The sequence below is a fragment of the Spermophilus citellus genome, assembly GCF_964194105.1.
Source record: "Spermophilus citellus genome assembly, chromosome: 3".
NCBI classification, from domain to species: domain Eukaryota; kingdom Metazoa; phylum Chordata; class Mammalia; order Rodentia; family Sciuridae; genus Spermophilus; species Spermophilus citellus.
This window is the reverse complement of record NC_138184.1, coordinates 111,175,658-111,201,397: the sequence shown is the minus strand read 5'-3', so window position 1 is coordinate 111,201,397 and position 25,740 is coordinate 111,175,658. Positions and strand designations below refer to the sequence as shown.

Here is a 25,740-nt window from a genome sequence, read left to right as displayed (position 1 = left end):
TTTCCAAAACTATTCGTCACCCCCCACAAAAAAAAAAAACCCTACCCATTCACTCCCCTTTTTTATCCCCCAGCCCCTGATAACCTTTATTATATTTTCCATGAATTTACCAACTGTTGGTACATAATCTATAAAATTATAACATATTTGTCTTGTGTCTAGAATTTTTCACTCTGCATGTTTTTGTGGTTCTTTACATTGTAGCATGTATCAGAATTTCAATCCTTTCTAAACATATTCCCTGATGTATACCACATTTTGTTTATTCATCTGCCCTTTCTTTTCCTTCCTTCCTTTCTTCCTTCCTTCCTTTCTTTCTCCTTTCCTTCCTTCCTTCCTTCCTTCCTTCCTTCCTTCCTTCCTTCCTCCTTCCTTTCTTCCTTTCTTCCTTCTTTCTTTGCAATAGGTTCTTGTTATGTGTTCCTGGGCTTAAATAGCCCTCCTACCTCACTACCTCAGCCTTTTCAATAGCTAGGACTATTGGTGCATGCTACTGCTCCCAATATTGATTCATAGGCATTTGTGTTGTTTTTACCTTTTGAATATTTTGAAACGCTGCTATGAACATTAGTCTATAAGAATCTGAACCTTCATTTTCAACTCTTTTTTTTCGCTATCTTCCTAGAAATTGGATTGCTGGTTATTAAGGTTATTCTGTTTAAATTTTTGAGGAACTGCCATACTGTTTCCCACAAGGATGGACCATTTTACATTCCCAGCAGCAATGCATACAGTTTTTAATTTCTTCACATTTTCACTAACACTCTTTTCCATCTTTTTGAGTAGTCATTGTAATGGATATGAAGTATACACATTAGCTTTTGAATTTGGAATTTGCAAATAAATTACATCTGAAGTTAATTCAAGAAATGTTTTTCAGCCCCTGCTATATACAGAGCTGTATTAAACTCTAAGGGAAGTAACGAGGATGAGCAAAATATTTTATTGACTCTCTAGATGGTTTATAACTTATTTTTCTCCTCAGTATGTGTTTGTGAATGAATAAATCATCATATGATTTTAATTGGGTAGCTTAAAAAATTAATCCAGTGACTTTATGCTAAATTTATAGAAAAATGGGTAGTGGAAATTAAAATGTTTATTAAACTTATTTGCTGGGGCTGGGGTTGTAGCTCAGCAGTAGAGCACTCACCTAGCACGTGCAAGGTGCTGGATTCGATCCTCAGAACCACACAAAAATAAATAAATAAAATAAAGGTATTATGTCCAACTACAACCAAGAAAAAAATTAAAAACTTATTTTCCAAAGATTACATTCAACTATAACTTATGTAATTCTTTGGAAAATTCTCAATAAGGATCCAAATTTATTTTATAGTTTGGATAAGGCCTGATAGCACTATTGTAGTATTCATTCTTCCTTTATGTTTTCAAAATTAAGCTTAGTCAGCTTCTCTCTAACTGAACAATCTGAGAAATAGTTTATACTTAACTGTCCTTGATTTTAGTTTTTCATTTATCTTTCAGTTCTACCTTTTGGAAGAATAAAATAGAAAGTACTATGATAGACAAGATCTCTAATTAATTTTTTTCAACAGGTTTTAATTATTGAAAGACTCCTGAAACATTTTTACAAATGGCTACTGCTCAACTCTCTCATTCCATCAGAATTCACAAGGCATCTAAGGTATTTGTTGGAAGTTAAAAGAAAATCAATGACCATTCATTGTGTCACTTCAGAATCAAGATGTTAATCTTTGCTTTTTATTGAAACAATTTTACCACTTATAATTGTCACATAATATTCTTGGAGAATATGTCTACATTTTAATTGTCTAATGGATTGGGGATATTTGGGAAATTAAAATAGATCACAAAGTTATTGACTGGGTGCTTGTTCATGTTGAAATATTTCTGTCTTCTAGAGTAAAAGAAATAAGAACTAAAAGACATTTTAAGAGATTGGTTCTTTGTTAAGACATTCATCTCCTGAAACAATTAGGAAATTTGTGCTGCACATGGTGATGTAATTAGAGGAACTAGAGGGTAAAGCACTGAGAGAAATGCAGATATTAGGAGCCTAGGGGAGTGTGTTGGTCAGCATTCCATTGCTATGAGAAAATACTTGAGATAATCAATTTAAAAAGAGGGAAAAATTTATTATGACTCATGGTTTCAGAGGTTTCAGTGCATGGTTGGTTGGCTCCATTGATTCAAGACCTTTGGCAAGGCAGAACATCATGGCTTGAAGCACGTGGTAGAGTAAAGCTGCTCGTTTCAGTGGCTGGGAAGCAAGGAAAAAGAGAAAAAAGGGCCAGGATCCCAATATTCCCTTTAAGGGCGTACACCCAATGACCTAATTTCTTCCTACTAGGCCCCCCTCCTAAAGATTCCACCACCTCCAAATGGCACCATAGGCTGGCAACCAAGTCCTTTGCATATGGGACTTTGGGGGAACATTTTAGATCCAAACCATAATAGAATACATGCCAAGACCAGGCAACCTTGCTGGATTAAAACCTTTATTAATACATCATTCATTGAGATTCAGTATTATAAAATATATGTAATAGTGTTTTATTTTCTAAGAGAACACCAAAATAAAGCAAACAGACAAAACTAAAATTTTATCTTCCAAAAGTTTATGATCTGTTTAGGATAATAAGATTTATAGACGGTAAGTTGATGTAACCATATTTAACTAAGTGTGGAAGAAATATATTTCATATATTGATATGAAATATATAATATATTAGGCATTTATAAAACTACCAATAACAATCCCGAAGTATTATACCAGCTAAGCAGAGGGAAAAAAATCCCTATAGTAACAAACTGTAGGGGGCTTTACCAACCATTGATCTTCATTACTACAAATTATTATTATTATTACTTTTAAATTTCACATTTAATGTAAAGTATCTTCATAGTTTCAAATTATTCAGTTTTATAAATGTTATTCAAGTATTGCCTCTACATTTTGGATTGTTTTCAATAAGTTAATACATGCATGCTATGCCAGCTACTACCCAATTACTTAAAAGAACCTTAATTCATCAAGATTTATAGATACAAAAAGCATTTTTTTTCAAAAATTTTACACACAAACACATACCTCAATACATGTTTCATGCAAAATTAATGATGTTATTATATAACTTTTAACAACTGTATGTACTATGCTTTGACAAAAAGAATGAAATGGTAATTCATTACCACTCTCTGTGTAGTATACCAAACAAGAGGCATTCTTGAGGTGCAGAGCTGAGAAAAGGGAAACAGAAGTGGAGGCAGAGCAGGAGCAGGAGTCCAAACCCAAACCCAAACCCAGGCCTAAGCCACAGCTGGAGCCAGATGCAAGTGCACACGGGTGCAAGCAAGCCATGAGGAGCTGGCTGGGCAAGAAGAAACAGTGATCCCTCACCCTCATCCCTGATAGCCAGACTCCGGATTGGCCTGCTGGTCAGGGGACTAAGAGCAGATCCCAAGTCAGGCTTTATTCAGCCTTCCACAAGGGCTAGTCCTTTGGAAGGTGCCTTCAACAGCAGGACCAGGTGGGTCACCATGACTGAGAACTCCATGTCCTACAGCCAAACCCACGTGGATGAAAGCCTCCAAGAAATCCACAGTCCACCCTATGTATTCAGAAATGATCATGGCTGCCATCCAGGCTGAGAAGAACAGCACTGGCTCCTTGGGGAAAATCCATCTGGAAATATAACAAGAGTCTCTATAAGATGGGTAAGACCACCAACTCCCAGATCTAGTTGTCCATCAAGCATCTGGTGACCACCAGTGTCCTCAATCAAACCAAAAGGGTGGTGCCTCAGGGTCCTTCTGTTTGGCCAAGAGTGGCAAGCCCAAGAGGTCAGTGGTCTTCAAAAAGATCAAAAAAGAAATCAAGAAGGTGGCTATGCCAAAGAAATCAAAAAAGAAATCAAGAAGGTGGCTATGCCAAGAAGGCTGCCTCGAAGCCCCAGCAAGAAGCCCAAAGCACCCCCAGTCAAGAAGGCCAAGAGGAAGCTGGCTACCACACCCAAGAAAACCAAAAAAAAAAAACCAAGATTATCAAAGCCAAGCCCATCAAAGCATCCAAACCCAATAAGGCCAAACCAGTGAAGCCCAAAGCCAAGTCCAGTGCCAAGAGGGCTGCCAAGAAGTGACAATGAAGGTTTTTCTTATGGACACTCCTTCCTCTCTATTTTCTGTAAATACTTTTCTCCATTCTTCTCTCTTGGTCCTCATCTATAACCCTTTGCCCCATTCTATTCTGATTTTATTAGAGACAGAATTTGGATTCCTCAGAAATTGTAGAATAATTTCCTTTTCCTTAACTGTGGAGAGCCATTCTGACACGTGATTGGGTGACTCCCGTTAAGGGCCTGAGGCGCTCTGGCTGTGTCGGAGCTTTCCCGACCCTTTCCTGATAAGAGAGCCCATCCGTGTGGGGGTGTGCGTGACCACTGACCCCGGAGACCCAATCACTGACCCTGACCTTGGAGTGCAGCCCCCCCTCAACCTTCATTGGATGGAATTCTCCCCTGAATCTCTTGTCCCCCAAATAAAAAGCTACTCCCAGGCGTGTTCACTCTCTCTCTCTCCTGCTAGCCCAGAGTAATCCTTGCTGCCCTGCTGGGCGGCTGGAGGTGGGAACCAGGGAGGCGAGCCTTCTCGGACCTAGCAATGTAAAATAAGGTACTGGTTTGTGTGTTTTATTTCGATCTCTTCTAACTAACTTAATGCCTAGAACCTCATTAATGAAACCACTGCGCAGGCCGCGTGGTAGACTTAACCAGTTGTACAAGGACAGCAGCAACCAATCTCATCTGTGTAATGATGAGGATATACTTATATTTTGTTTTGTTGATTTGCTAGTAATATTACAGGGTTAGGGATTTAGGTGGGTATGTGTGTTTTGTTGAGTAGTTTGTTCACTATGAAGATAGATGGCAGAGGACAGAACAGGCAAGGTAGTTTGTTCTGGCTAGACGAGAGGGAACCCAGAACTACAGGGGTTGTAGGAGTATCTTTAAGTCTTTCAGTTGGGCACCCCTTTTGAGACTTTCAGAACCTTTGGTGGGGAGGAAAGGGGTGGCAGCTTCGAGCAGCAAAGAAGGGAAGTAGAAAAAACTCTCCCTGGAGTGACTTCCCAATGATGAGCAGTGGCAGGTCCAAGCCCAGTTTCCTTCTCACTTTTGTTAATCTGCCCTTATGGTCTCTCTGTTTTCTTAGGGAAGGGGATGGGGTCCAAGTAACGGTTGGGAGAAGCTAAAGCTTTTGCCAGTCAGCTAGAAACTATCCATTGGAGGGTCTTTGGGCTTCACAAAGTCCCCTGTTAAATGGAAGTGGAAACTTTTGGGGAAGGTGAGAGCAATCAGTCAGCCAAGTGCTTCAGTGTGCACTGTTGAAACTTTGGGGTTTTCCACATAATTGATGGATTGTGTCCTAGGAGGACTTTTTGGTGGTTGTCTCTATTGCATAAGACATGGCTTTATCTGGTCTCACTAGCCACTTAAAAACCTCCTGACCTCTTTTTACTTCTGAGTCTTTTATAAATAGTTATAGACAGGGAAGGGGAAGGACAGGAAGTGGACAGTAAGACAATGCAGTTGATTTTGAATTTGCCAAGCAGTTTTAGAGACTAGGTCTGTGTATATGTATATATGCCTGTCTAGGGCTAATATTTAACATTACACACTGGGAGCTGGGAGAAAAAGAAAAAAAAACTGTACAGTTGTCTTCCTTTTATTTTTAATAAAATAGGAAAATCACCCCTTGCATTCCCCCCCCCTACACTCACACCTTTTTGAAACAAGTGTTATTTGTGCCAGGAAAAGATTTGCTGTCATCATAATTTTAAAACTTTTCATTCTTATGCATCATAATTATATCTAGAATGTCTTTTGTACATTCTAAAATCATTTTTATGGATATAGAAAAGCTTTGGGGAAGTTCTTTTTCATCTAAAGACCTGTTGAGGGGTAGTTTCTGCTTCTGTGTGACAGAAATATAAAACTTAAGCAGTAGAATTGTGTTATATAGTAAAAGGATCTCAGTCACTTGCTAGCTCTATGATCTGGCAAATAATTTATTTCCTAGGTTTCTTTTTGGTACCTGAGGCATGAGTACATTTTATTAGATTAACTCAAAGATCCTTTCAGTTTTAAAATGCTGTGCAAGGCCTAAAAAAGGATTGAGGGTAGATCTACCCAACTAATTTTCTCGACCTTAATCTGAAGATAAATGCCTATTTATTATTAAGGCCACATAAGTATTAAAAATAATTTCATCTATGTTAGTGTAGTCTCACTACAATTGTAACAGTTAAAGTATATTCTATCACCAAGTTTTGGAATCCCCAGAACCTAACCAAATTTGTATTTTATCATATTGAGGCTTGCTGGTAATAGAAGCTTATAAGTATGACTTGGTCTTAAAAATAACTTCATCATCTGGGAATGGAACCACGATTTGACTCAGCTATCCCTCTCCTTGATCTATACCCAAAAGACTTAAAAACAGCATACTACAAGGACACAGCCACATTATAGCAGCATAATTCACAATAGCTAAACTGTGGAGCCAACCTAGATGTCCCTCAATGGATGAATGAATTTTAAAAAATGTGGCATATGTACACAGTGGAATTTTACTCAGCAATAAAAGAGAATAAAATCATGGCATTTTCAGGTAAATGATGGCATTGAAGAAGATAATGCTAAGCGAAATTAGCCAATACCAAAAAAACAAATGCCGAATATTTTCTCTGATATAAGGAGGCTGACTCATAATGGGGTAGGGAAGGGAAACATGGGAAGAACTGATGAATTCTAGATAGGGCATAGGGGTGGGAGGGAAAGGGGGTTAGCAAGGATGGTGGAATGTGATAGACATCATTATCCAAATTACATATGAAGACACAAATTGGTGTCAACATACTTTATATACAACCAGAGATATGAAAAATTGTGGTATATGTGTGTAATAAGAATCGTAATGCATTCCACTGTCATTTATTTAAAAAAAAAAAAAACTTCATCAACCCTAGCCAGAGCAATTAGGCAAAAAAAATTAAAAGGATATAGATAGGAAAAGAAGACCTCAAACTACTCCAATTTGCCAACGATATTCTATATTTAGAAGACCAAAAACACTGCACCAAAAAGCTTTTAGAATTCATAAATAAATTCAGATAAGTAACAAGATAACAACCCATAAATCAATTGTGTTCCTATACACCAGTGATGAATCAGCTGAAAGAGAAATTAGGAGAACTATCCCATTCACAATAGCCTCAAAAAAAAAATAGTGGGAATCAATTTAACAATAGAGGTGAAAGATCTCTACAATGCAAACTGCAGAACACTGAAGAAAGAAATTGAAAAAGGTCTTAGAAGATGCAAAGACCTCCCATGTTCTTGGATAGGCAGAATTAATACCATACAGATTTGATACAATTCCTATTAAAACTCCAATGATGTTCTTCACAGAACTAGAAAAAGCAGTCCTGAAATACATTTGGCAAAATAAGAGGCCCAGAATAGTCAAACTAATCTTTAGTGAGAAAAGTGAAGCAGGAAGCATCACAATACCAGACTTTAAATTATAGTACAGAACTACAGTAACAAAAACAGCAAAATATTCGCATAAAAATAGACACGAAGACCAATAGAACAGAATAGAAGACACAGAGACAAACCCACACAAATACAGTTATCTTATACTAGATAAGGCACCAAAAACATACATTGGAGAAAAGATAGCCTCTTCAATAAGCGGTGCTGAGAAAACTGGAAATCCATATACAGTAAATGAAATTTATCTCCTATCTTTCACCCTACACAAAACTCAATTCAAAGTAGATCAAGGACCTAAGTAAGCATTAAACCAGAGACCCTATGGCTACCAGAAGAAAATATAGGCCCGCATCTCCATTATGTTGTCTTAGGAACAGACTTCCTCAGTAAGACTCCTAGAGCACAAGAAGTAAAATCAAGTGTCAATAAATGGAATGGTATCCAACTAAAAAGCTTCTTTGCAGCAAGGGAAACAAGCAAGAATATAAAGAGAAAGCCTACATAATGGGAGAAAATCTTTTCCACCTGCACTTCAGAGCATTAATCTCCTGTATATATAAAGAACTCAAAAAAACTTAACACCCAAAAAACAAATAACCCAATCAATGAATGGGCACTAAATAGGCACTGAATAGGCACTTCACAGAATAGGCATTGAATAGGCACTTCTCAGAAGAAAAAATATGAATGGTCAACAAATATATTAAAAAATATTCAACATCTCTAACAATTAATGAAATGCAAATCAAAACTACACTGAAATTCCATCTCACCCCAGTCAGAATGGCAATTATCAAGAATACAAGTAACAGTAAATGTTGGCGAGGAAATTGCTAGTGGGACTGCAAATTGCTGTAACCACCATGGAAAACAATATGAAGATTCCTCAGGAAACTTGGAATGGAACCACCAATTGACCCAGTTATCCTCAGCATATACCCAAAGGACTTAAAATCAGCATATTATAGTAACAGCCACATCAATGTTTATAGTAACTCAATTCACAGTATCTAAGCTATTGAACCAACCCTAGATGCCCTTCAACAGATGGATAGATAAAGAGAATGTAGAATATTACTCAGCCATAAAGAAGAATGAAATTGTGGCATTTACTGGTAAGAGGATGGAACTGGTTACTATCATGCTAAGTGAAATAAGCCAATCCTAGAAAACCAAAGGCCAAATGTTCCCTCTGATATGTGAATGCTAACACATAATAAGGAGGGGGAGGAGGGAAGAATAGAAGCATTGGATTACACAAAGGGAAATGAAGGAAAGGGTGGGGGATAGAAATAGGAAAGAGTAGAATGAATCAGACATAACTTTCCTGTTATATATGAGTACACGACCAGTGAAACTCCACATCATACACAACCACAAGATTGGGATCCTAATTAGAATAAGTTATACTCTGTGTAACTATCATATATATATATCATATGTAAAATTTTTTAAATCTTTTTTTGGAAAGTGGGGTACCAGGGATTGAACTCAGGGGCATTTTACCACTGAGCTACATCCTCAGCCCTATTTTGTATTTTATTTAGAGACAAAGTCTCAATGAGTTGCTTAGCACCTCACTTTTGCTGAGGCTGGCTTTGAACTCACGATCCTCTTGCCTGAGCCTCCCAAGCTGCTGGAATTACAGGCATGCACCACTGAGCCTGGCTAAAATTTTAAAAAAATAAAAATTTTTAAAGAACTTCATCAGATTTGAGGACTACTACTTTGCTACACATATAAGATACTTCTGGTGGTCCTAGGGCTGTAGATGTTTTTTAACTCAAGCATTTAATAATAGAAGAAAACTTCCCTATCCAAGTTTCAGGAATTTCCTGTTTCTTTAAGGATTAAATACAATTTTTTTTTATGTGGCATTCTAGATTTGCTACATCTTGGTTTCTATGTCCTTCTCCCTTTTTATTCCCATTATACCCTGCTTGAACTCTCAGCATCACGATTTCAACCTGATACCTGTGTCCCAGATGTGTCACAGCATTCTTGCTTCCTTGCCTGAACTAATTGTATTCCTCTTTCTTGCCACTTGTTCAAATCCTTCCTTTTTTCCAGGACCCAACTAGGTCTCATTTTGCCTACAAAGCCTTCATACTCAGGGCCAGCCTCAGGTAACCAATAGCTCACCTTCTCTTCCTGGAGCCTCTAGTGTCTCTCCATTCATTTACTACTTAGTCTCTGCTGTCTGGTATGCTAACTTCTCTTTTATGTCCAAGTCTTTTCTTTTTGATAGGATTGTAAATTCCATGAGGCTACTGGTGGTTTTCCCTCCCCCTACTCCTCCCCACCCTCTAGTATTGGGGATTGAACCCAGGGTCACTTGACCACTGAGCCACATCCCAGCCCTTTTCATATTTTATTTTGAGACAGGGTCTCCCTAAGTTGCTTAGGGCCTCAGTGAGTCGCTGAAGCTGCCTTTGAATTTAGGATCCTGCCTCAGCCTCCTGAGTTGCTGGGATTACAGGCATGTACCACTGCGCCTGGCTCAAGTGTTCTCTTTATTTTAATTTTGGTTTTATTTAATATTTTACAGATTATCAGAGTAATACATGCTTGTTGTAACAATTGAAACAATACATGAAAACTATTAAACTGTTGAACCAGGCACTATTTAAGCACTTTATAAACATTAACTCATTTACTCTCAGCAACAATTCAACAAAGTATGTATCACTAAAAAATATTTTTAAGTAGTTGTCACTGTTATCGATATTTTACAGATGATAGAAATAGGTTGCAGAGAAGTAAATATCAGGAACTTTCCACCATACATTGTAAATAAAGTTTTGTTGGAACATAACCTACTCCCATTCAGTTAAGAGTATCTATATCTTCCTACATGCTAAAATGGCAAAATCAACTGCAAAGCCTAAAATATTTACTATGTGGCCCTTTGACAGAAAAACTTTCTGACCTGTGACCAAGACCATACAGTTTGTTAGTAACAGAATAAGGACTTAAACCTGACTCTCTGACTGTACTGTCCATCCTCTTAATCATTTTACTATACTCCCTTACTGTTATCCTTCTACCCTTAAATCACCCTCTGAGGTTATGCTGTTAAGAACTTCACCTGCTTCTTTCTACACCCTTTTCCTTGCTTATACAAATGTGCACAATTATCTGTGAATACACACACACACACACACACACACACACACATGCACACACTTATTCATGCCTAAATGAAAGTTATCTAACACATGCATTTTTTTTCTCTAATGGATATCACAGGAACTTAGGAATCAATCAGCATTTCCTTATGCTTGGGGCCATTTTAAATAGCAAAATCATAAAAGGAAGCCCAAAAGAGTTAAATAATTGGGCACTAAATAGACTAAAAAAAGTACACATATTTACAGTATGATAGCTGAACTGAGAAGAATGAGAGTGGCTTTATTTCAGCTATCATACTGTAAACATGGAAACATGAGCTTCAGATGACAAATTTGTTGCTGCCCTATGCATATCTGTAAATGATTGCAAAAATGAAAAATTGTTGGTTCTGGATTTACAAATAAATTGTAGTGAGTAAGAAAGTACACAAATGTGCAACCTATTAATAACAAGAATCGAACCCAGTGCCTCACACATGCCAGACAAGTGCACCTCTGCTGACCACAGCCCCAGCTCCTTTTTCCCCCTTTTGAGATGTTGGGGATTGAACCTCCCACATTAGGCAGTGCTCTAGCACTGACTACATAATATAATGCAATATATTTCCATTTATTACCTCTAAATGTATCAAATTTGAAGTAAAAAAAATCTTTCTATCCTAGCTGTGATAATAGTATAGTTGGTGGGATGAATATATTTAAAAATACTAAAGTTTTTTACCTTATTTTTTTCTAGGAAACAGTTTTTCCATCCCAAATCACTAATGAGCATGAGTCACTGATAATGGTGAAGAAACTTTTTGCTACTTCTATCTCATGCATAACATACCTAAGGGGCCTGTTCCCAGAGAGTTCTTATGGAGAACGCCATTTGGATGGTAAAATTTAATTAAAATGGTTGCTTTTGGTGGTTATAGCCATTTTCTCTATTTAGCAAGAGTAAATTCATTTCTCACAATGTACTAATTTCAACTCATGGGTCTACAAGACTAAGTTGCTAATCCATTTTCCATTTTAACTATTTCCATTTCACTATTTTAGTGGTTTTTCTTAAAAGAAACATTAACTTCTGACAAGTTACTAGTGAAAAAATATATCTGTATGGACAAGCATAGTAGTATTTCTAAGCTATCCATGTAAAATAATAGCCAGAACAAAATCTGAATGCTAAAGATTCACTTTAGTCTTCACCTTATTTGAATTTGTTCTTTGAGGAAGTTCAAAGGAATCAGGTGAAAAACTCTTCTCCCTATTAACATATATAACTATGCTGGGGGGAAAAAGGCAAATCTATTTGTTGATTATTATGGATATTTAGACAAACTACTATTCTTACTAGTTCTGTCTTTTTCTCAATTGCCATTTTCACTCCTTTTGTTTCTTGTGCCCTTAAACATATCACTTTATTGCCTTGTATCATAAGCTATTTCTGGCTCCTTTCCTTCCTTCATATTAAAAAAAAAAATTTACCTGGGATTCTTCAGTTTTTCAAAATATTAGTGTCTTTTTTTTTAAAGACACTAATATTTTGGACTTTGGATCTTTTTGGTTTGTTATTAAAATGGGAACTGTCATTTGGAAAATTAATAGAGCCACAAGTTTCCTTGTTAAGATGTTATTTTTTCAAAATCTAAATTTAACTCTCTCACATTCATATTTAATGGCATAACTTAGCCTCATTCCAATTAAATTTTTAAGTAGTTTTTAATTCTCTATATAAGCATCAATGAAATGCATGTGTACTATAAACAATATCAGCATGATATTGTGATCATGATAACTTAATTTGTATTATATGACTTTTTTAAAAATTATGGTATATAAATCTGTAGTAGTGAATATGTTTATATAGCATCTCGTTACAGTTTCTCCTTGTATTTATAATATGGAATTGTGAAGGACATGTTTTAGGTAATTAAGCACTTACTGTATGTCAGTCACTATCCTAGACATGGGGTTAAAACCATTCCTTTGACAGTTATAGTAGAAGTTTTGTCTCCTTCTCACCATTTGTACTTAAAGTAACCCACATTATTAAAATGCTCAATTCTCCTATGTCATTTTCTTTCTAATAATCTTTAAATGTTATGCCAACCTGGAATGATTTTCATGTCCTTCAATTGAAGAAGAGATGATGTCTATTTTAGGGTAGGAAAACAATATGAAAAGGTAATTGACTCATACAAAATTATAACAAATCAGTGATTGACTTTTGACTGATCTTAATCAAAACACGTTTAATATGATGTTTCTTTTCTTCCCTAAACACTTGGCTTTATTACCAAACATTATTTCCATCTGAAACCCAAGTATTTAGGGAAGAAAAGAACCTTGAGAAAAATCTATGCAAATTTTTTTTCATATTTTATTCAGTGAGATGGAGAGAAATGAGATTGAGGTGTATGTTTTAAATTAGTCAATGGAGTTAGTCTCAATGCTATGATTACTTAAAATTGAAAAGAAGTAAAGAAGTAACAAATCAATTTTGCAATCCAGTTGTTCTGTGTTATAAACATGAAAGACTGCTAAACTGTCATCAAATTGGGACTAATATAATTATCAACATAGGATTTATTTTTAAAATGATATTTAGAGATTCAAAATGTTTTATAGGCCATAAAACTAAATAAGTTTTATAACTAAAATAATGGAAAAACCCTAGCATGGACATTCTCAGTACTGTACTCAGCAGATGAAAATAGACTGTTTCTATTTTTATAGATCTCAGTTTAAAAATTCTTCGAGAAGACAAAAAATGTCCTGGGTCACTGCATATTATCAAATGGTAAGTAACTGAAATTTCAAAAAAGTTGAACAAATTTTTATAATAGCCGAAATTGCCCATAAGATTTGATTTAGTATGATCATTTCCTTAAAACCATTTCTTTCTTTAAAAAAAATTTCTAGAAATGTGTAGCAATTCTTCAATAGTACTTTAAGATTATTTTAAGATACTCATTTGTTTTCAAAAGAAAATAAACTTGTATAAAGAAAAACATCAAGATTTGTTTATTATCATTTCAACCTCAGTGTAATAAACATTATGAGAGAAAAAAAAAGATATTCCACTGCCTTAGAATTGCTTAAAGTTCTAAAAGCATTTAAAAGATGTTGGGAGATTTAAAAATAATTAAATGGGAAAGGTAAAATGGTTAAATGGTTATCAATTCAATATATTTAAAAGCAGGAAAAGGGTAAACTACTTCTGTACTTGGCAATATTTTTTACTTTTTTTCATGTGGTCCAAATTGACATGAAACGTTTATTTCTTGACAGGATTCAAGGTTGTTTTGATGCTTTGGAGAAGAGATATGTAAGAATGTTTTTAAATCTTTACCAGGGTCTTAAAAAAGTTTAGATTTTTATCTTATATTTTATTTTGTTGTGTTTAACAGTGTATCAGTACCTACATTTGCATTCACAAACCAGTTTCCTTTTACTTTATGTCTTTGTAGTCTCATTGATGTCTCCTTTATGACAATTAGAAGTGAAACCCTTATTTTTTTATTTTTCATATGCGTATCTTTTTGACCACAAAATTTCCTCTGAAGTCACTGGAAGATATCCACAGGATGTGGGATAGAGGAGGCAAGAATCTGATAGTTAGCACATTGAACATATTCAAAATAGTGGTGATTCATTTGCAGATATGAAAGGAAAAAAATGACTTGAATAATTGATTTTTATTCTTAGTTATTTTGGTAACTGTGTTTAATTCATGTATGTAACTTGTTCTCTGAATTAACTACTGTTTTACCTAGAATTTTTTAAAAAACGCAACTGAATAGAAGACATTGTATTTTATATAAAAAATGCAAACATTCAAAGAAAAAAACATGGAAGTATTTATTATTTGATAAGTTCCTTTTATTTAGCCTAAATTCAAATTTGAAGATTTAAAAATATAATATTTATACTTATAAGATTTCTCAATAAAGTTAAAAATATCAGCCAGAGAAATTTGTTTAGAAAATCCAGAAACTAAAAATAATTATAAAGATGTATTTTTAAAGTATTTTTAGAAAACTGTCATTTAATGTTAACCAGTTCTCCAAATATTAGTAATTTAGCTATAAAGTTTTTGTTTCTAAGATTTTCATATTTGTTTTAATAACCCTCCAGAATTACCACAATTTCATATATTATGTGAAATATACCCCTATTGAATATAAAGTAGGAAACTGCTTAATTGCTGAGTTGCTGCAAGGCAAATAGGTAATACTGTTCCTCTTACCATTCAGTTACTTGCATGAATTAAGGTGCAGTTCAACATGGCATAAGAGTCATGTGGTATTTAAATATAATTAAATATATCATATATCTTTGTGAATAATATTTTGATGAAACTGTTTCCATCATTTTCAGTCATGATATAGCAATGTCACAATGATACCCAGAGCAAGGAACTATGCCAAGGAACACTGGGTTATAAAAACTTTATAAACTTCATAGCAATCACTAGTTTTTACTATTGTTCTGAACAATAAAGAATGTGCTGCCAAAGCCCATTTTACAAAAATAAGAAAGAATAAAAACACAACTCAAATTTGAGTGCATCTGATCTTTCATGCTTCCCTAGAGAGCTACGAAAAGTGTGAAAAAATGGAGGCACTGGTCTTAGTTGAAGAGACAAGGTGCATATAAATTAAATTTCTACCACAGCTTTCCCTCCTTCTTCCCATCTATGTCTTCTTTTTACTCCTCAATTCTGACTTTTTTTTAATATTTATCTTTTAGTTATCGGCGGACACGACATATTTGTTTGTATGTGGCGCTGAGGATCAAACCCGGGCCACACGCATGCCAGGCAAGCACGCTACCACTTGAGCCACATCCCCAGCCAGAATTCTGATTACTTTAAGAAATTTTATGTGATTAAGCCTTCATGAGTGGGAGGAGCCTTCCATTGGATTATTTAGTACATTCATATATTTCCTCTCTTCACTGAAATTATTATTTATGACTTATTCAACTCTGGCCTTGGGGACCTAGGGATACAAATATAAAACAGGTGAGGGCAAAAGTTCATAGACCACAGTAGAAAATGAGCACTACTTATATGCAGGGCTTAATGATCAATGGTCACATACTGGCCCAGCCCTACCTGCTGAGAAAATGTTGGTTGTACTTCTGTATTGATGATAAATCACTGCTTTTCTGAGGCCCCAGGTGAACCTTCACCAACTTCCTTCCTGTTGCCCCACCGTTTTTTTTTCTCTCTAGACTTTTCTCAAATCTAGCAACTAAGGATTAACACCTCTTGTCCAAAAGTTGTGTCTACAAGTCCAGCTCTAGACTAAGTCAGCACCCCTTCTGATTGGTCAATACCTGTGCCATGTTGGACTTTAAATATTGATTTTTTCATATCAGTTTGATATTTTTATTTAAAAATATGATATGATATATATATATATATATATATATATATATATATATATATATATATATACACATTTGACTATCACCCCTATAACAAGTAAAAGTAACCATAAGACTCAGAAAATGATGCATGCTGGGACTGGGGTTGTGGCTTGGTGGTAGAGTGCTTGCCTAACATGTGAGGCACTGGGTTCAATCCTCAGCACCACATAAAAATAAATAAATAAAAATATTGTGTCCATCTACAACTAAAAATTTTTTTAAAAGAAAATGATGCATGCCAAGTTGGGTGTGATGGTACATGCCTGTAATCCCAGCTACTTGGGAGACTGAGATAGGAAGATCACAAGTTGGGAGGCCAGCCTGAACAACTTATTAAGATCCTGTCCCAAAATTAAAAAAGGGCTGGGAATGTAGCTCAGTAGCAGAGCATCCCTGAGTTCAGTCCAATATTGGAAAGAAAAAAAGTGATAGATGTCAAAGGAGAGCTACTAATCAGCTGCAGTATGAGGCATGGGAAAGGAAATATTGTACTCCATAAAGACATAAGGAGAAATTTTGAAAGACTTTTGAGCTTTTGATACTCTGAGTGTTTGGACAGGTTGAAAAAAGGAGGTCATCACTGGCATACTAAACAACATTCTTTTATTCTCATTCATCTATTCATTTAGCAACATCTTCTGGGTGTTCATCATTAAGGTGCCAAACAATATATTTAAGAGATAGAATTTCAGAATCAAACAGTTTTAGGTGAATCCCAGTTTTATCACTTAATACCTGTGTGACTTTGGTCTAGTAACCTACCTCTTAGTACTACATATATAATGGGCATAATAATAGAACCTACCTTTTAGGGTTATCTAAGAACTGAGAATTCAATGAGTTAATAATTGAAAACAATGGTTCTCCAACTTTAGTTCATATCTGAATCACCTGGAGGGCTTGTTAAAACACAGATTGCCAAGCCCCATCCCCAAATTTCTGATGTGAGAATTTGTATTTTAGACAAATTTGAGGTGATGCTCTCACTGCTGCTCTAGGACCATACTTTGAGGAACACCGATCTGAAATGTTTAGAACAATGCCTGGCACATAATATGCTCAATGTAGATGTTGACCATTTATACCTTCATTCTTTATCCTTGACTGTTTAATCTGTACCAGACATTGTGCCTAGACACTGGATACAAATGAGATGAAGATGTGATTCCTCCTCTCCAGGGGTGTCACGGTGTACTAGAGAGTTACTTCTTAAATAAAATAAATCTAACATTCTATGTACTAAAGTAACATGTAATGTACAAGAATATCTTAACTAGTTTGATGCATTTATTATACTAAATGATTATGTGTATAACTGATGTTTTAGAAATTGACTTAAGCTCTTAGATAAATAGTATTTACATTATTTTTCAGTTTTTAATATTTTATAACTTCTCTCAGGTGATTTTGTGCTTGTAGGGAATAAGATTTTAAAAGTAGTTTAAGTAAAGTCAAGTTGGATTACCTAGAGATTCTTAGAATATGTACTAGTAGATGATTATTTACAGTTATGAAATTTTTGGTGATTTTTACATTGTTTTCCTTGTGCTGTATGTATACTATGCTTGAATTATTCAAATAATTATGTAAATTTTTATATAATTATTATTTAAAAGATGATATATTTATCTCTTTACTCCCATTCTCAGTTCCCCACCATTGCAAATCCCTGTCCCAATTATATTCTTTCAGAAACCTGAATCTGATCATGTCATTCTTTTACCTAAACAATATCCAGGGCTTTTAAAATAAAGGTCAGAGTCCTTCACATGACCTGCAAGACCTGTATGATCCCTATCTGCCTTCCCAAAGCATTGCTCTAATTTCCATGTTCAAGCAACACAAAGATTCTAGTATATGCAAAGCTCCTCTGAATTTTGCACATATTGTTTCTTTTGTCTAGAAAATTCTCCCCTTGACCCCATACACATTATCTACCTAACTCCAATTTATCCTTTAAGTCTATGCTTAAATATTTACTTCTCCAGGAGGCTTCCATGACATTCCCTCTTCCCCAGTCTAGATTATCCCTCTATTTAGTATTCTCAAGGCATCTCATGCTGCTTTTTTATAGCCATTAATACAATTGCAATGATGTAGTATTATGCTGGGTTTTTTGGTTTAATATTGGTCTATGCTGCTAATCTGCAGGTTTCCTGAGATCAGGGGCCATATGTATTTTACATGTATGAATGAACTATTAATTGATTAATACCGTTTCACTGAGTGATCTTAAAAATCAATTATATGCAACAACCAAAATAACCACAGGGTGTCACTAAAGTTTTAGTTATTTGCAATGAAATTACAGTCCTAAAATTTTCCTATTTGAATTCTAGGCTTAAAAAAAAAAAAAAAAGCTTGATTATTTCTATCTATGTCTATATATTCTATTCTATTAATCAGAGAGACTCTCTTAATAGTAGTGTATATATAGAGGCAAGAGTTTTATAGACATCAGCCTTAGATTTTTATTCTAGGAGATTAGTTTTAAAAGAGATACTTTTTTTAAGATACTTGGAGTATCTTTAATTTTTAGAAACAAGGAATTATTTAATATATCTTGATGCATTTATGCATTTATTGCCTCACAAATTCAAATATAACTTCTTGAGAATAGGGTAGTTACCTTTTTTTATATATCCCTTTTCTTTCCAGCAGTCTTGGGTATGTAATAGGTACTACTTGAATGAATGAATAATTAGTATTCCTTTATCTGACTTTTTGAATAATTTTTTCTACCTAAATATTTGTAATATGTCTGAAATACTATCTTTTACATATTTTTAATTGTGCATTATAGTTGTACATAATGGTATGTTATGCATACATATAACATAACAATATTAACTTGGCCAGTATCATTCCTCAATATTTCCCCTTTCCATCTCCTTCTACCTCCCCTTGGTTCCTTTCCTCTACTTTCTCTGAAATAATATTTTAATTAGCTTTTGTTGAAAATAACAATGATATAGAAGTAATTATATTCTAACAAAGTTTTCTTTTTCCTTGAAGCTACATATGGCAGTACTTACAGTAAGTACATACTTAAAGATAACTAAACCTCTATCTCTACTTCCTTGACTTTTGTATTCTCCCTCTTCCTTTTTTTATCCATATTATTACATTTTAGAATTTAAAAAATAGTTCATCAGAATTTTTATTAAAACATTAATTATATATTTGGTAGATTATAGACATGGAGAAATATGAGATATACTATCTACTTCACCTGTTGGCTATCAGGATTTTTATATTTTTAAAGTTACTTAGAGGCTCAAAGTTTTTTGGTTTTGAAATTTTATAGACTCTTTTGAAATTTTGTATACTCCTGATTATCACATGGCATATGTATTTTTAAAAAATGAGAATATGCCATTAAGAGTCTTAGATATATGATTTGTTTAAACATTTAAACCATGCCAATTATTTAGAATTTATTGTAGCTCATTCACAGTAGTTATAAATACCTTATATTTCTTGTATGGAATTAATCCTTAATAGTCAGTGTTCATAAAGTATTCTAATGGATCCATGTTCACAAAACAAGAGCTTATCCTATCTCCAGCTTGAAATATGTATCAATACAATACTCAATAGAGTACAAATTGTCCTCTTTATATAGAAAATGTATTCTGTGAGGAATAATCTAGTAAATTTCAGAAATTAAATGCTGTTTATTTTTCCTTTAACAGCTTTACACAAATCCAAAGGAACCTGAGGTAAGAAGACAAACGTATAGGTAGATAATATATGTGTATTATATTTAAGTATGTTTACCTGAGTTGAGACTATAGACTATGTTGCTACACTACTATTTGAACAGCAAGAGTGAGCTCTTTCGACATATTTTCTTATAAATGTGACCAATCCTTTAGTAGGAGATTTTCAAATATTACCTAGGAGTATTTTTTTAAAAAGGCATTGAGTAGAACTGGGCCTCTTCCATAACATATTAACATTAAAAGACTCTCTTGATATATAAATATATAAAAAACACATTTTATTTCTTTTAACTGATTCTGAAAATTGCTTATGGTCTTTTAGTAAAATAAACCAGACATGGCATAATTCTAAACTTTTTTTTTTTGCCAACTAAATTCTCCCCTTTTGACCTTTACAGAGTTTCAGAATTTTTACCTCTTTACTTCCCTATCTATTTCTTTCTTTACCTTAGTTATTGCTACTTATCCTCAAGGCCAACTTAAATTCAAATCTTTCATAAAAGCCTCTCTGGCTAGATTGTCTACACTAACTTCTCTAAATTTATTTTCCAGAAGAACCCCACAATTTAACACTCTCAATTGACTCATGCAGATTATTTTCCCAAGCAGACTGTGAATTCTTGAGGACAAGGTTCTTGTCTTGTTTTCTATCTTCCAGAGTGAATATTATAGTCCTAGACACATAATAGTTACTTTTGCCACTTTGGCTTCTGTGGCTGTAGTACTGAGTTGGAAGGAGAAGCCCTCTGTTCTCTCCTCTTGTTCTGTTCTCTTCATCTTCTTCCTAGCTTTCTTTACTTTTTCCTTGCTTTCAGTTTTTCTTCTCTTAGCCAATGTATTTGGTCTAACTGCTCATATTCAAGACAAAATTGTTTTTAACTCTTAAAATTCTCTCTTTGCAAAATTATGAATAACCATGTAAGCAAAGGGGAAGCAACCTTTGAATACAGATGGATCACAATTTCTCAATTTCTAAACTAGTTTTACCTTTCTTTATCTTTGTCTCTTTTTCGTTTTAAATTTTTTTTTAAGTTATAGATGGACAGAATGCCTTTTTTTATTTATTTTTTATGTGGTGCTAAGTATCAAACCCAGTGTCTCACACATGCTAAGAAAGTTCTCTGCCACTGAGCTGCAGCCCTAGCTGTCTTTGTCTCTTGTCTTCCTTTTTTCTTAGGTTTAAACAGAAGTTTCCTAAACTACAAGTTTCTGATAAATTGTTAATTGGTTATTTTCTTGGTACAGCATTTATCATGTTTTCTTATGAATGTAAAACTCCTAGTTATAAATCAGTAATTTGGTGGGTAGTGAAATGCTGACTAACTTAGCCTTAAATACAGAAAAAATCTTAACAGAATGGGAAAAAAACTGAAATGAGTTTCAATGCTAGCACATACAACAATGAGGATAAAAAACAAAAACTTATTATATGGTAAGTTCTAAGCTATCACTTATGACCCAAGAAAATATCTTGAATATTTGTAAATTATTCCCTGTAGTGATGATCCCTAACTACTAGGTGTTCATGGCGCCCTTCTGATTACTAAAAGATTTGATGGTTACTTGAGGATATTAAAAAACTCAAAAGAATAACAGAGTCAGCAATAATTATAGTATAACTACTACTATAGCATAACAACATTCATAGTGCCTAAAAGCATCCATCCACAAGATTACACTGTTTTATTTGCTGTTTAGCATCATGTCACTGATACTACTGTTTAGTTCCGTGATCATATTCTTTTATGTACTCACAAAACAACATTCTCACATAAACAGTCTTTGGCATTTATCTGATATTGTGCCAAACATTTGAGTCATATCCCTAGAAATATATCTTTCCCTAGACAAAATTTCACAAACAATAACAATGTTAATATTTACCTAAAGCAGCAAAAATATACTTTACACATCAATTTAAATTTGCAGGACTCTTGTGACAAGTATGTTATGATACAACAGTGAAAGACTTTGGCTTAAGATAAATTGTGCTTCCCCAGTTCAAAGGCCAACAAAGTTTGGGGTACTGCACAAAGTTCTGGCATTTCTGCACATGAAGTTTTGTTCTGCTTGCTCCATCTTTTGAAAGAGAAATTGACAAAGGCAGCTGAAGTAGTAAAGAATGATAGCTTTTCATAGATGCATACTACAAAAAGTATGATGGGTATTAATAAGATATGTAAGCTGTATGTAAATATGTTAAATAAAGGTTTAATTTGTGACATAAAGAATTAGTATACATGAATATTGTAAAAATACAGATCTTATGATATTACCATCTATTCCTTTGTGCTAATTAGAGGTAGTCAATGTCCAATTATAATAGTCTTCTTCAGGAACTGAACTATAGGTGGTCCCTGTTTCTAACCACATTATGCTTTCAGAAATTTTGGTTTTTAAAAATGTTTATAAGATGAAACCCTAACTGAGCATGTACTCTGGGCTGAATATTTATTCACTCAGCAAATATAAATTGGGGCTGGACATGGTGGCACATGGCTGTGATCCCAGCAGCTTGGGAGGTTAAGGCAGAAGGAACACAAGTTCAAAGCCAGCCTCAGCAGCTTAGCAAGACCCTGTCTCAAAATAAAATGTAAAAAGGGCTGGGGATGTGACTCAGTGATTAAGTGCCAAATGTGTGTGTGTGTGTTTATGTTTGTGTGTGTGTGTGTGTGTGTGTGTGTGTGAGAGAGAGAGAGAGAGAGAGAAAGAGAGAGAGAGAGAATATACATATTATATGTGAATTGGGCTCATTTTATGTGCCCAATTCAAACTACAAAAATTATTCAAACTACAAAAACATGAAAGTAAATGGAATAAATAAGGTCCCTGCCCTCTTGAAGCTTTATATTCTTATGTGGAGGGACAAATAATAAATAAGTAAACAAAATTTAGCAAAAACTTTCAGATAGTTATATTACTATGTATGAAAAAAATTTAAATGTAGTTTACTAAACAATGCTGATGTAGAGATGGAAAAGGAAGAAATGAATGGCTGTGTTAGATTGGCAGTTCATAGAAAGCCTTCCTACCAGACCACTATTTTAGCTGAGACTGAATGACCAGAGGAGTCAGCCTTTGCAGTTCTATGAGAGGCAATGGCATATAACAGGTAGAATAATATGCTAATTAACATTACAGGTACTAGAGTCAAATCTCAGCTCTACCACTTAACCAGCTTCTTCAGTAATGAGAATAATAATATATACTTCAGAGTAGCAAGGGCTACTGAAATCTACTTCATGGCTACAGCATTTTGGGCAGTGGCCAAATATTATCATTAACCGGAGATAGCATGTTCCAGAGTATAACTATACAAAGGCCCTAAGAGGGGAAGGAATCTTGGATGTTTATGAAAGAAAAGGTGCCATGATCCTATCACTTAGTGAATGGGAGGGAAAGTGCAGGAGAAGTAGGTAGGGGACAGATGATTACGGCCTTATAGACCAACATAATTCATAAATTAAAAGATAATCAGGGCAATGGGATGCCATTAGGTAGAGGGCTTTAAGCAAAGGTATTGCATGGTCTGATTTGTATTTCCAAAAACTTTTTGGCTATAGAATAGAGAATGAATATTAGATGGTCTTCCAATTCACTTTGAAGATAGTCCTGAAAAGTCTTACCAATGGATTGGAAAGTGAGGGAGAAGAGGCTACTCGTGTTGCTGTTGCTTTGGTCTATATGAATGTGATCAGCATGGTTGATAGAAACAATTGATGTTCAATTTAAAATATCACCTTTGTCAGGCAACAGCCTGAAAAGTGGGAGAACATTTTGTGAGTTATAATATACCTTCTTTGATAAATTAGTTTCAAGTTAATAAGAATTAGCATCTTCTATAAAACAATTATAAATGTAAAGCCTATTGCTTCAGTGATCAAATAATAAAATACAAGTAAAATTATCAGCTACTGAAAGATTTCTTTCATTTAAAAAATAAAAACAACATTAAATAGCTATAGTTAACTCAGAAACATGGGCAGGCAGGAAGTAGGCATTGTTTGACAGGGCAATTACATCCAGCATTGGTTAAGAGAAGATACTGTGTGTGTATCTAGCCTGTCCAGAGTGAACTTGTTGCTGTTAGGCAGCTGTAGATGCTTCTAATCTCACCCATCTCTCCTACTGTAGCCATAAACAGCCTTCTGAACTTTCATTTCTCAAGTAGGTTGTCTAGTTAGAAAAATACTTATATCTTAAAATTAACTCCATGATAAATCTCTCACTTTAGAGTTTAACCAACATGAGCCAGTTTTCCCAGTACATGGTCACCTGTGATTAAGGTATATATTAAGGTGCAAGATCTGCAGAACTAGAAGACTAAATTTCAGAGTAGAGAAAAGTAATAGAAGCACTGGGACTTTTTCTGATCAATCTAACATTTTCATTCCCACATTATCAAGGATTAAATATTCAACCAGATGAATGAGGGGCACTTTTGTGTGTTCTGAAATCTGTCCCTTGTTATTTCTAGCTTTCTTAACAGAAGAGCAGATAGCAGTAATATCCAGTTTTTAGTGTAGAATTGAAAAAAATAATACTTGATAGATCCCTTCTTTTTGTTCGTCTAGTCTTCCCTGAATTTCAGCAGTAGCCTCTTTTTTTATTTTATGTATTGGTTGTTCACAACATTACAAAGCTCTTGACATATCATATTTCATACATTAGATTGAAGTGGGTTATGAACCCCCAATTTTACCCCAAATGCAGATTGCAGAATCACGTCGGTTACACATCCACAATTTTACATAATGCGCTATTAGTAATTGTTATATTCTGCTACCTTTCCTATCCCCTACTATCCCCCCTGCCCTCCCCTCCCATCTTCTCTCTCTACCCCATCTACTGTAATTCATTTCTCTCCTTGTTTATTTTCCCATTCCCCTCACAACCTCTTATATGTAATTTTGTATAGCAATGAGGGTCTCCCTTCATTTCCATGCAATTTCCCTTTTCTCTCCCTTTCCCTCCCATCTCATGTCTCTGTTTAATGTTAATCTTTTCTTCCTGCTCTTCCTCCCTGCTCTGTTCATAGTTGCTCTCATTATATCAAAGAAGACATTTGGTATTTGTTTTTTAGGGATTGGCTAGCTTCACTAAGCATAATCTGCTCTAGTGCCATCCATTTCCCTGCAAATTCTATGATTTTGTCATTTTTTATTGCTGCATAGTACTCCATTGTGTATAGATGCCACATTTTTTTTTATCCATTCATCTATTGAAGGGCATCTGGGTTGGTTCCACTGTCTAGCTATTGTGAATTGTGCTGCTATGAACATCGATGTGGCAGTATCTCTGTAGCATGCTCTTTTAAGGTCTTCAGGGAATAGTCCGAGAAGGGCAATAGCAGGGTCAAATGGTGGTTCCATTCCCATCTTTCCCAGGAATCTCCAAACTGCTTTCCAAATTGGCCGCACCAATTTGCAGTCCCACCAGTAATGTACAAGTGTACCCTTTTCTCCACATCCTCGCCAGCACTTGTTGTTGTTTGACTTCATAGTGGCTGCCAATCTTACTGGAGTGAGATGGTATCTTAGGGTGGTTTTGATTTGCATTTCTCTGACTGCTAGAGATGGTGAGCATTTTTTCATGTACTTGTTGATTGATTGTATATCCTCCTCTGAGAAGTGTCTGTTCAGGTCCTTGGCCCATTTGTTGATTGGGTTATTTGTTATCTTATTGTCTAATTTTTTGAGTTCTTTGTATACTCTGGATATTAGGGCTCTATCTGAAGTGTGAGGAGTAAAAATTTGTTCCCAGGATGTAGGCTCCCTATTTACCTCTCTTATTGTTTCTCTTGCTGAGAAAAAACTTTTTAGTTTAAGTAAGTCCCATTTGTTGATTCTTGTTATTAACTCTTGTGCTATGGGTGTCCTATTAAGGAATTTGGAGCCCGACCCCACAATATGTAGATCGGAGCCA

At 34.8% G+C, this 25,740-nt stretch overlaps 1 protein-coding gene and 1 pseudogene across 4 annotated transcripts in view; both read left to right on the top strand.

Moving 5' to 3' along the window:
- Positions 1-1,597: 1,597 nt before the first annotated feature.
- Positions 1,598-25,740, top strand: part of HORMAD2 (HORMA domain containing 2) — a gene marked incomplete at both ends in the record, with an annotated part of 82,788 nt that continues 58,645 nt past the window's right edge. The window contains 6 exons of one of the 3 annotated variants that reach the window (XM_081286144.1): positions 1,598-1,648; positions 11,406-11,547; positions 13,391-13,454; positions 13,946-13,982; positions 19,106-19,126; positions 19,786-19,812. In XM_081286144.1, the coding sequence (XP_081142270.1) occupies positions 1,598-1,648; positions 11,406-11,547; positions 13,391-13,454; positions 13,946-13,982; positions 19,106-19,126; positions 19,786-19,812 (342 nt within the window). Of the gene's footprint in view, positions 1,649-11,405; positions 11,548-13,390; positions 13,455-13,945; positions 14,022-19,105; positions 19,127-19,785; positions 19,813-25,740 lie in introns of those variants that run through there. The other 2 variants (XM_081286143.1, XM_081286145.1) reach the window with 2 other exon arrangements.
- Positions 3,566-4,124, top strand: LOC308645245 (histone H1.0-like; annotated as a pseudogene). Its single transcript has one exon. The product of its transcript is annotated as a histone H1.0-like (transcript).